This window comes from Sebastes fasciatus, chromosome 24 (assembly GCF_043250625.1).
Source record: "Sebastes fasciatus isolate fSebFas1 chromosome 24, fSebFas1.pri, whole genome shotgun sequence".
NCBI lineage: Eukaryota > Metazoa > Chordata > Actinopteri > Perciformes > Sebastidae > Sebastes > Sebastes fasciatus.
Genome location: NC_133818.1, coordinates 14,172,034 through 14,184,921, shown reverse-complemented (window position 1 = coordinate 14,184,921; position 12,888 = coordinate 14,172,034). Strand labels below are relative to the sequence as shown.

The window sequence follows — 12,888 nt, the reverse complement described above, 5'->3', positions numbered from 1 at the left end:
CGGCAGTGCCACTGAAGGACAAACTCCCCCCCGCCCCCAACCGATGTCATTTTGTCTGAATTAGGTACAGCGAAGCGAGGCCCTCCCGGCGACCTCGGCACAATTGAAAAGATGCGCTGAAGAGGAGAAAGAGATGGCTTTATATATATATTTATCTATCTGCACCGCAGCCTTCGCTACACTGCAGTGTTTCTCCCGAGCGTTTCACCCAGGGCTGCGTTGACCCCCGCTGACATGTAAACATAATGGAGTAAGATTACATTTTCCTCCCAGACTGGGAGAGCAAAACAGATGGAGGAGTAGATACCTCTCTGATGTTGCAAGTGACCCACTTATATAAATGGAGGGCAGCAGAATTGCCTCGGATAGGAAGACAACTGCCTCATTGCCTACAGCTCTCTTGTACTTCCCATGTTCGAGGACGTGATGGATCGGGGACATCCCGCGTTGCCACAGTGTCCCCTGCTGGGCTGTCGGCGTCTCCTCCGCACCCCCTTCGCTCTATTCCCCACCCCCGACATCAGCAGCCTCCTCATCCTCCTGCCGGGACCGACATCATTTCCATACAAATTACCGTCGCCATGGCAACTGGCCGAAAGAGGTCATTACCCAGGTGATATCGGTGACAGACGATGAAAGGCTGGCGCCGGGCCAAGTGCTCTTCATCAGAGGACAAGTGGCTTTTTCACAGAGACGGCGCGCATGTTGGTGTCAATCAGCCGCTCTGTCAGCCGCGCACATAATCTGCTTTAGACTTCCTGTCATTGTTCACACTGATATCTGGACTCTGGCCTCCTCGTGACACTTTGATCCCCGAGGTCTGCCAGGCCTGTATGTGACTGACACTTCAGGATCTATTACCTTCCTGTATCCACACAGAGCTCCTTATCCTCGTAGTACTATGGAGGATGACACGGCCGGGGTCAGGTGGCACGGCCGGATCACTTTACCTGCGGCTGTTTGTCTTCCCCATGCAACTGGAGTCTGTCTGTTTACACACAGAGGCTATCACTTCTCACCTGTCAGAGAGCAGCGGCCGCTCAACACGCTCAAGCAACTATGTGGAATATCTTCACACAAGGTAGAAGGGAAGGTCGAAACATTACGGCGAAGCCTCGTCTAACTGAGTCATTTAAAGATAATTGCACTTTGTTCCCCGGCAGTGTTTTTCCTAAATGTTGAAATGAGTGTCTGTAACCTGAACACAGGAGAGAATAAGATATGCCGCCGCACTAAAAAGACAATTACACTTTTTTTTTCCTTCTAGAGCTGAAACTTGATCGGTAGGGAAGCCACAATTTGATAAAAACCATTTAATAGTTTTCATTTTTTCACAACACGTCACGGTTTCCAGCAAATGTGACAACTTGTCCTCGTCTGATGTTGTAGTAAACTATTAAAAAATATGAATCGATTCATTTTTAGAGAAGAATTGGAATTTAAAATTAACCGATGATGAAAAAAAATAATTAGAATTAGTCTGTCATGTCCAAATGTGTCTTTGTCTCACCAAACACAAGAAACATAAAAAGCAGACAACATAGACAAGGTCGTGTTGTCAAGTGAATATGGGAATATAATAATTATTATTTTATTCGTAGAGCACTTTTCAAGCCCAACGACGGCAGACAACATAGATATGAAACATAAATAATGAAATAAAAACAGTGGAATAGGTAAATAAAGAAACTTGCATATACATATTCACACAATTACATATGCATATACTGTGCATACAAGAGACTAGGGATGTCACGAGAACCGATACTTCGGTACCAAGTCGATGCCAAAATTCTAAAAACGTGACGGTACTCGTTTTCTACAGTACGGACGGTACTGTACGATGCCTGCAGGGTCAGCCTTTGTCTTTAACCTGGACTTTGGAGCAGTTAAAAGAGCCAGACTGGCAGGGAATATCCGGGAAGACGCCAACTGCAGAGACCAGCTGATCGGTCATGTGAGCTAAATATCCGCTAGCTCAGAATTTATTCAGCGAAGGTGTTTCTATGATCAATTTAGAGCATCAACTCTTTTTCGACAAAAAAAAACCCACCTCAAGTGAGCGTAAAAACTTTCTTTATTGAGAGTTGCTGTTTCCATGCAACTTTTCTTTTAGGGGGGTCTTTAGGGGGAGATAGCAGGTCAACAGTAGATGTCACATAGAAGTGGTGTACATCATCTGAAAGCTGGGAACCTGGAGATTCATTTGAGATGCAGCATTGTGTGTCAAGTTCTTCGTCATAAATCAGAAATAAGCATGAAATAATGATTTAAAATGAATTGTAAAAGTGTATAAGGGTTTAAAACATTATGATATAATGCTCTGTTATGTCTCATAAGTAGCAATTTTTGGGTTGATACCATTTGTAACACAGACTTGGTGCTAAATTGAAGCATTTTTTACCACTGGAGAATTGATAAAAATGATCAATAATCCCACATTAAGACACCAAAACCTCGAGGAATACCGTAAAAGATTGCCTCAAACTGCATGTGATTATTATAAAGTGGTTATATCTGTAAAGGGGAGACTCGTGGGTACCCATAGAACCCATTTACATTCCCATATCTGGAGGTCAGAGGTCAAGGGACCCCTTTTGAAAATGGCCAGTTTTTCCTCGCTAAAATTTTGTGCAAAATTTGGAGCGTTATTTAGCCTCCTTCCTGACATGTCAGCATGACATGGTTGGTACCGATGGATTCCTTAGGTGTTCTAGTTTCATATGATATCCGTGGCTTCACTCTAGCCCTAGAACTGAACCTCTGGAAGACAGTAAAGTCGGCTCATAAATAACAGACCCCCCTCTCTCTCTGTGTGATCAGGACCTGGACTCTGTGCGGCACTCCCGAGTACCTGGCCCCCGAAGTCATCCAAAGCAAAGGTCACGGCCGGGCGGTGGACTGGTGGGCTCTGGGCATCCTCATCTTTGAAATGCTGGCTGGGTAAGTGTAGTATACACACACACACACACACACTCCACCCATTTAAACACCGGGGGGCGCTCTCCTCCACCAGAGCACCGGAGGCAGAGCAGCACTGATCAACAATCATCTCTCAAAACAACTGGATAGAGGGCGGACACAATAACACGAACACCTGTACATGAGTGATGCAATCCGACAGAAGAGCCCTGCAAGAGTCGGCGAGTGAGAGAGCAGAGCCGGAGGAGCCTGTGTACACCGAACAAAGGAATTATTCTATTAATTGTACTGCTGTTATTGTCTCCATTCTCTCCGTGCTCAGTGCGACAAATGAGCGTGTGAATGGGGATCACTGAAGAACAACGATCCCCTTTTAGAAAGAGCTCTGGTTTGTTCTCTGTCGTTCACTGTGAATGATAATCATGTGTGTCTTGGTGTGAAGGTTGAGATCAACTTCAACATTGATTGAGACTTTGTTTTCACAGACACACCAGTTGATATTCTGTAATCCAGCAGTTAAGGGATTGAACCAGTTCAATAAGCAAGGCCCTACCTGAATATTGGCTGGTATTTTTTGCCAATATTCAATAGATTTTATTTTCATATTTGATTCTTTTCACACATAGAATAACGATTAAACGTGAGTATTCTGTATTCTGACAGTGTTTAGTGCCTTTCTCCTGTGAAACCCTACTTAAAGGTCCCATATTGTAAAAAGTGAGATTTTCCCTGTTCAGGTTTAAGTGATATATAAATACTGTGAAAGTATCAAAACACTCAATCCACGGAGAAACACACACAGCCCGTATTCAGAAACTGCGTTTGAAAACAAGCCGTCAGGATTTCTGTCCATTTGTGATGTCACAAATCTACAATATTTAGACCATTTCACAGTTTTAAACGTAAACGTCTCCAATGTGTTCCAGTTTATTTCCTGGTTGCAGTGTATGTGAATGACATCAGCTGACAGGAAGTAAACATGGACCCAAGCTGTTTCCTAGCAACGCAATTCCGTTGCAATTCTGTTGAAATTCACGAAAAACTGAGCATTTCAGACAGAGGGTAAATACAGGCATATTCAAGCAGACAGTATGAGAAAAATAATGTGTTTTTTGAACATTAAAGCATGTAAACATGTTCTAGTAAAAACCCCAAATACAAACATGAACTTGAAAATGAGCACGATATGTCCTCTTTAAAGGGTCAGCACACCCAAATGACCATAAAGTGGTATTATTGCCGTTGTATCGGAGCCGTTTTGCAAGTACATGAGCACAGTATCGGACCCGATACTGGTATCGGTGCATCCCTAGATCGGACCTTACTGCTTTAACTCCCACATATGGAGCACCTTCCTCCAGTCCTACTGAGAGGTCAGCTAGCCTCACCCCCTACATCCACCTTCTTCATATCCTGCTAGGAAAAGCTACCTGGCTTTGACTTTGTAGAAAGAATGCAACGTTCTCCCAGCATTCATCAGGGCAGACTTTGAAGTGTGCAGCCCTGGCAGACTAGGACGCTGTGCTGTCCTACACATCACGAGCCAGACGTGTCCATGGAGGGGCTCTACTGTAACAACCCTTCAGACAAAGAGCTCCCTTCATCTGGCCGTATTGTGTATAGCTGTCCATCAGAGGTCCCGATCCAAGAATGTGGCAACTGCTTCTGAAAAAGTTAGCGGTGGTGGAGGTGGTGGACCGTCATCCTCCGGGAGTTGAGAAAGCATTCAGTGAAGGGTCAGGGCCCCCCAAGGGAGAGAAAAACATAAGGAATGAGTCTTCCTTCCCATAATCCTGCCTCCGGGGCCACATTTCTGGAAATCTGACTCCCTCACACTACAAATCTGACTCCCCCAGACCAAGACTCACACCAGGCTCAGGGTCATTTTCATGTTAATTATTGAATCAAAAAGTATTTTAATGCAAAAATATGAATCCCAATTTAATTATGTCTATTCCTCGGACTCAATTTTCCATATTGAGTGCATAAAAAATGAAATTGACCCCTTTCCCGTTTCTCACCTGTTCCCCGGTCGGTCCTCGTCCACCTCGGATCAGCGGAGCATCAGCCTTCTGATTAGAGCTGGAGAAACACCAGCCGTCACCCACACAGGCAGATCGTCACTTTAACTTCAACACTTTATATAAATATGTACAGATACACATCTGTGGCACCTTTTAACATAAATCACAGCGAAGAATACGGGTTTAAACCTGCAAAATGATACATTTCAAATAGGTAACATACAGCGTGTGGGAATATAGGAATTAAACGAGGGGGCCTGACGCATAGTGGCTTGAATGCCTCTTCAGCACACCTAATAGAATTGAAAAGAATAGGTGGAAAATGGACTTTGGCCAATCAAAAAGCAGATTAAAAGTTTTGAGGACTACTTTTGCGTTGTAACGCGGTATTTGTGTTCTCACCGTGACACTCTAATAACTGTTTATTTATCGCGAGTGATATCGTTATTGCGACATTCAATGTTATTATTCCGTATTGCATATTTTCCTCACATCGTGCAGCCCTTATGGAAATGATACGCACGACCTCCGTTTCCAACTCACAGGTGCTAAAATTATGCCAGTGCATGTAAAGTCAATAAAACATGGATATACAGTAGCACTGAGGACATATTGAGTTTCCTGAAAGGAAACTATTTAAAGCGTTATTCATCATGTTCTACAGATGCTCTGCCTGTACCTTCATGTTTACCTTCTCATACCACATCTCTACGTCGCGGCGGAGCAGTCACGACTCATCAAACAGCTCGCAAATGACATCTTTCGTAGTGTAAATGTATAACACGCCCTCTTCAACAGATTGTGATGTTTAAACATCACATTGTTTACCTTTTATGATCCATACAATAACAAATTCAGATTGGATGTATAATGTGTTTGTCGTATGTGACATCATCCACTGTTTGACCAGTAAATGGTCATATCATATGGTCCTCCACAGTGACCCAGATTCTCCTCCTATGACAGCACCAGTATTCTGTGGTAGTCTGTGGTGCAGCGCCGGCTCCCAGACGCCCCCATCCCACAGTCTCCTGCCTCCGGAGCTTTTCACTGGGAAGGCAAGCGGCGTGTGACAAACCGGTGCGATTATGCGCCTGTCTGCTCCGTGCGTAATGCGTTTAGAGGCCGGTCCCATTATGTAATTTGTGGGTAATGACTTGTCCAGAGCAGAGCAGAGCGGAGGGAAGAACAGGAGAGCTGGGGAAGGCATTCAGTGGAGCGGTTGAAACACAAAACACAAAGGCAGCTCTGTCTCCAGTTATCATAGCCCCCCCCCCACACACACACACTCTAAATGGTGACCTCTCCCCGTGTTGTTCGGACTGATCCAGGTGCGCCAGCTCTTACCTTCCGTTACCTGCTCCTTGCATCAGGCTGTTTCTGCTCAATGTGACGGTGTGTGTTCAGCTTCAAGAGAGGGGCAGCCGGAAGATGAACATGTGTCTCTCTCTCTCTCTCTCTCGCTCTCTTCACAGGTACCCGCCGTTCTTTGATGACAATCCGTTTGGAATCTATCAGAAGATTCTGGCCGGAAAACTGGAATTCCCACGCCACCTGGACTTCTACGTCAAGTAAGACACCCCGAGTTACACCGACCAGGAACTGTGTGTGTTTTCAGATCACATCCCCAGGTCATATTGTGCCTCTATCTAATAATATAAATACAAAAAATCATTTTCTTTGTATTTTTATATCAAAATCCAATGACCTTTTCTCGTTACGTTAGCTAGAAAACAACCAGTTTCAACCAATAATATCATAACATCCATCAATCAATCTGCAACTTTTAGCACACAGAGGACCTGTAGCTCCGTATCACGCTACACTGTAAGCCCGCCCACTTTTTAGCAGTCCAATCAAATGCGAAGGCTTTGATTTGAAATTGTTTTAATTAATTTTAACGCAGTAGCATAATGTCTGTGTTTTACCCTCAGTATAGTCTATATTACATATATTACACACGCTGTGCGTCATCATAACAATCATAATGATGAATTATTTAAATTTAAGACGAAGCACAAGTGCGCAACTACAGCTGGCATCATTAGATAGATTATAGGCAATACAAAGATATACATATTTGCTCGAAATAATAAAATTAATTATGGTGCCCCCCTCCTCAATCATCCTGTGGTTTGTTCCATTGCGCCTGACAAACTCGAGCCTAAGCCCAGGACACACCGGGCTTTCTTGTTTAGTGGGCACTTCCTGTCTAGAGAATAAATTCATAACTTTACAAGAAAAAAAGTTGTAATATTATGAGAATAAAGTCGTAATATTACGAGAATAAAGTTGTAATATTATGAGAATAAAGTCGTAATATTACGAGAATAAAGTTGTAATATTACGAGAATAAAGTCATAACTTTATGAGAAAAAAATCGTAATATTACATAAGTATGATTATTACTGTAGTACGAAATGGCATTACATTCTTTCCAGGAAATGATTAGGAAGAATTACAGACCCGTAAACCCCTTTTATTTCTCAACATAACGGTCCTCATTGACCTTGAAATAGTAATCTATTACTCGAATCAACCTTTTAACTCGAGAATGTAAAAAAAAAAAACTGAAAATACACCAAGAACCTGCCCTAAGTGTCCTCAGCTGTAGCTGCAGCCCCAGGGCCAGCTCTATTATCTGTTGAGCCTCACTGGGGCTCATCTAGAGTCTAACCCTGGCCTGGAGGGGGACCTGATCTGTGGCCATTCAGGAAACGATAGTCTAGCCATCCCACCAACCATTCAAATGACTAATTAAAGCCTCATACTTCAAACGATTGTGTGGGTTATATCGGCCGTGGGCGGGGGTCTCTAAGTACCGCAGCGTCCCTTTTAACACGGAGGTCAATGAGCTCCCTGGAGCTACGGAGGAGCTTCAGTCGGACCTGCAGTCACTAATGACACACCCAGCTCACACCACCCATTACACCAGCTGGAGGCTGCAGGAATGTGCAAGATTACAGGCTCGGCGCACTTTGGGTGTGAGTGTGAGTGTGTGAGTGTGCATGCACTCACTCAATCAAGTGCTGACACAGTGGCCCCGGAGAGACCAGGCACACACTGCTTCCCCTGATAATTCGGCAGCTACCCACTGTTAAGCCATCTATCTTGCAGCCAGCAGACAGAAGGATTTTTTTAAATATTTCCACCATTTATATCACTCTTACACAGTTCACACACACACTCCCATCCATCAAGAAGCGGAATGCCTTGCAAGAGGACTGCAGGCAGACTGCAGCTGCTGCCGAGCAGAGACAACGAGACGGACGGGAGAGCCGTCCCAGGGTGAACCCTGCAGGAAAAACGTCTCCTCATCAGTCATTAAATGAGTTTAGGATTAGTTCTGGACATTGTGTTGACCTGACCTTCGCCCTCTGCACCACCTCCGTGTCTACATTACATAGTGGAGAGCTTGTATTGCCTCAGATGAAGACTGTGTTCGAGGAGCTCAGCCACTTGTTACACAACTCTCCAAGTCTTTTGAGGACAAGAAAGAAAGTATAAATTATATTTTGAAAAATGACAGTGAAAGAGCCTGGAGACCCCGCGGTGAACGTTATGCTGCCTGTAGCATCTTCCGGCATGAGAACAGGGCACCAATTCTGGCGTTCTCTGGCGAATGCCGATGGAGCTGCACTGTGCTGGGCTGGTCCCACTAAAGGATGTCGGGCCCTCATGCCACCCTTGTGGAGTCTGTTTCTTGACAGTTCGGTCAGAAACATGCACACCAGTAGCCTGCTGGTGGTCATTTTGTAGGGCTCTGGCAGTGCTCCTCCTGTTCCTCCTAGCACAGTATCGGACCAGATACTGGTATCGGTATCGGTGCATCCCTGAGAGTTGATATAAAAAGTGATTAGTGCAGCTCAGAGGGGGAAACCTCAGACTGAAGGGAAACATCTTTAAGAAACACGATATAAGGTAGCCCTTTCCTGTAGCTATGTGATCGCCTCTCGCCCTGCTTCACGTCTTGTTCCCATCATCTCCAGACGGATTCTCCGTCATGAAAATCCATAAATACAAATATTTCCCCCCGGAGCTGATTACAATATTTCTCCGTGACATCTCACTCCGAAGCATCGGAAGGATTTAGACAAAAAAAACTGAGAAATAGCTGAGTTGCTGACATCCAGTCTCTGTATTTATGAGTCTGTCAGCAGCTCGTCGGATGTGAGATACAGCAACCTCTATCTCTCCATCTCTCTATCTGCTCCTCTCTGCCATTACAACAGCCCTGTGAATCATCCTCATTCCCCTCACACGGATGTCTCCATCGCAGCCACAAGGTTACAGTCGGCTCAGAAAAAAGTTCCCGTCTGCAGCTTCACTTTCTTCAATTAAAAGATTGTGATAGGGACACAACTCACTTAGCCAGCCCCTCGTCACCTTTCACAGGCTGTCGGCTACCTTTTGTGTGGATGCATCTGTCATTCTGACAGTGTGAGAGAGAGAGAGAGAGTGTGAGAGAGACTGTACAGCTTTGGACTCACTGACTGTTTCCTTTCTTCCCCCCCAGAGACCTCATCAAGAAGTTTCTGGTCATTGACCGAGCCAGGCGGCTAGGCAACATGAAGGTGAGTTGGTTAGACTTCCTGTTCTCCCTGAACCACATGGCAGCTCCCCCATGTTTCATACCATTTCAGGAGGTGGTTTCACTTAGCCGTCAGCAGCCTGAGGACGACGGGACAGGACAAGCGAAACTACCCGGACACACACTCGTCACAACAGTTCCAAGTGTTGACCAGTGTGGAGGCAGAGTTAGAGAGAACACAGACGTAGATCAGAACCCAATACCTGTCCTCACAAGACTCCAACTCTATGTGATAGTCTACTACAATAGACCCTTTAATCAATGTGGGTAGAAACGCCTCTAGATATTAGAATTAGGGCTGTCCATCAATTAACATATTCAATGGCGATAATCGCACATTTTTAATCTGTTCAAAATGAACCTTAAAGGGAGATTTGTCAAGTATTTAATCCTCTTATCAACATGGGAGTGGACAAATATGCTGCTTTATGCAAATGTGTGTATATATTTATTATTGGAAATCAATTAACAACACAAAACAATGACAAATATTGTCCAGAAACCCTCACAGGTACTGCATTTAGCATAAAACAATATGCTCAAATCACAACATGGCAAAATCAGCAGCTGTCAGTCTCCGAAAGATTGATTGCATTAATGCATTAAAGGTCCCATATCGTGCTCATTTTCAGGTTCATACTTGTATTTCGGGTTTCTACTAGAACATGTTTACATGCTTTAATGTTAAAAAAAACACTTTATTTTTCTCATCCTGTCTGCCTGATAATGTCTGTATTTGACCTCTGTCTGAAACGCTCCGTTTTAGTGCATTTCAACGGAATGGCAACGGAATTGCGTTGCTAGGAAACAGCTTTGGTACATGTTTACTTCCTGTCAGCTAATGTTATTTACATACACTGCAGCCAGGAAATAAACTGGGCAAAAATTTTGTATGTTTACATTTAAAACTGTGAAAGGGTCTAAATATTGTAGATTTGTGACATCACAAATGGACAGAAATCCTGGCGGCTTGTTTCAAACGCGCAATTTCTGAATACGGGCTGTGTGTGTTTCTCCGTGGATTGATCGTTTCGATACTTTCACAGTATTTATATAGCACTCAAACCTGCTTTATAATATAAAAGACGTGAAAATCTCCCTTTTTACTATATGGGACCTTTAAGTAGGGTTTCACAGGAGAAAGGTGCAGCTTTATAGACTGATCTGACTGCGATGCTCTCTCTTGATAGTTGAGTTGAAGTACCTGAAACAGGGCTGGACAGGAAGTTACCCAGGTCTGAGGGAGTTAGAATACACATAAATAACCGTCCCATAGTGTTAGAGTCTGCAGAGAGAGGTTGTTCTTTTCTCCCTCCGATCCAGTGTGGCCCTGATTATGACAGGAGGATTAAAATCACACATGAATGTGCTCCATTTGGCTCCTCTCAAACCTCTTAAAACAGCTCCACTGCACAGCTACAACACGAGCGCGTATGAAATGCGGAGGAGAAAAAAAAAAAGCATTCAGAGTCGGTTCTCTGCGTACAGCCTCAGGAATGTGAGAGAGGGTTGATCTCTTGGAAGAATTACAGAGTGGAAAATGGTGTGTACGTTTTTTTACTGGGAGCCTGCCACTTCATCACGCATCAATGGGGAAGCTGTGTAGATTCCCCATTCACACTGGAGGACTGGAGCGTTTCAATTAACATTAGTGAAAGGAGCGGAGACTGAGAGCCGCTCTCAATAAAACAAATACTAGTCTAAGCCCGGTGATTAACTCCACATAATCCCAGACAAGATGCTATTGATCGGAGGCTACCAATATTCCTCCTAAGAGAGCACAACACTGACGCTGCTGTGAGTCACCGGCTGGCTGGACCAACACACTATAAGAATCATAGACTTCATAAACAGCTTTTACACATGGATTATAAAATGATATATTATTAAAAAAAAAATCTCTAAATTCTGTAATTTATAATTATTTTCCTCTTCCTTTCAATGATGAATTGACACACGGTCTGTTATACATAGCAACGGTCTGCTATACATAGCAACGGTCTGCTATACGTAACGACGGTCTGTTATACATAGCAACGGTCTGCAATACATAGCAACGGTCTGCTATACGTAGCAACGGTCTGCTATATGTAGCAACGGTCTGCTATACGTAGCGATGGTCTGTTATACATAGCAACGGTCTGCAATACATAACAACGGTCTGCTATACGTAGCAACGGTCTGCTATACGTAGCAACGGTCTGCTATACGTAGCAGCGGTCTGCTATACGTAGCAGCGGTCTGTTATACGTAGCAACGGTCTGTTATACTTAGCAATGGTCTGCTATACATAGCAACGGTCTGCTATACATAGCAACGGTCTGCTATACATAGCAACCGTCTGTTATACATAGCAACCGTCTGTTATACATAGAAACCGTCTGCTATAATGAAATAACAGACCTTAGAACGCTGTAATTGGCCAATCAGAATAGAGTATTCAACACAGCCGTGTAATAAAGACAAAGTCGTCTGAGGGATGAGGTCGGGGTGGACGGACGGGTCCAACAAACACAGGACTTTCACCCTGTTTGTGTCCCGTGTGAAACCAAAAGTCAACGTTGACTTATTTTACATACAAACGTGCTTATTTTACCCCAAATTGTATCCCCTTTTCCTAAACCTGACCCAGTAGTAACGTAACATACGTAAAGTTACATCACGTACGTAACGTCACATCACATACGTAACGTAACCACGTGTTGAAGTCTAGCAGACGACTTAGTACTCTTAGTAATAAACCCTACAGGTTGTCCAACATGTCCCCCTCACTGCTGAGCCTGAGCTCATGCAGAGAGACATCAGCTCACAGCTGGATACATCTGGAGGGACCTCTCATTACCAGACACGATACCTCATCAACACACACAGACAGAGCTCAGATCAGTTAATGAAAATTACATTGAAATGAAGTTCAGGCCACAGAGCAGCAGGAGCTCTGATTGGCCAGCTGTGATGTGTCAGCGAGGAGTCTGGCCTATCAGAGCTCCTGCTGCTGCTGCTGCTGCTGCTGCTGCTGCTGCTGCTGCTGCTGCTGCTGCTGGGATGGACTTAAATATTAAGCGGTCCATTTTAATTATTTGATTAAAACAATTTGTTTAATATGACCGGTATTGTTGTACAGTACGTGTGCATCCAGCCGTGTGTTGTGTGTTTCAGAACGGAGCGGACGACGTGAGGAAGCACCGGTGGTTCAAGACCGTCGACTGGGATGCCGTTCCTCTGAGGAAGATGAAGGTGAGAGGTCTAAACTCTTCATCTCAGGTTCTGATGAAGACCTTGGTACAGTGAAAAAATCTGCCATAAATACAGCAACGCAGTCGGCAGAGAGGAGCAGGAAGGTGTGTTGTG

At 44.2% G+C, this 12,888-nt stretch overlaps 1 protein-coding gene and 1 long non-coding RNA gene across 2 annotated transcripts in view; both read left to right on the top strand.

Annotated features, from left to right (window-relative positions):
- LOC141763270 (uncharacterized) overlaps positions 1–12,888 on the top strand; it is a 71,997-nt gene that overhangs the window by 19,184 nt on the left and 39,925 nt on the right. The window lies entirely within an intron of this gene.
- prkx (protein kinase X-linked) overlaps positions 1–12,888 on the top strand; it is a 29,025-nt gene that overhangs the window by 15,037 nt on the left and 1,100 nt on the right. The window contains exons 4-7 of the mRNA XM_074627826.1: positions 2,824–2,943; positions 6,422–6,517; positions 9,463–9,520; positions 12,697–12,774. Coding sequence (XP_074483927.1) covers positions 2,824–2,943; positions 6,422–6,517; positions 9,463–9,520; positions 12,697–12,774 — 352 coding nt within the window. The remainder of the gene's footprint in view (positions 1–2,823; positions 2,944–6,421; positions 6,518–9,462; positions 9,521–12,696; positions 12,775–12,888) is intronic.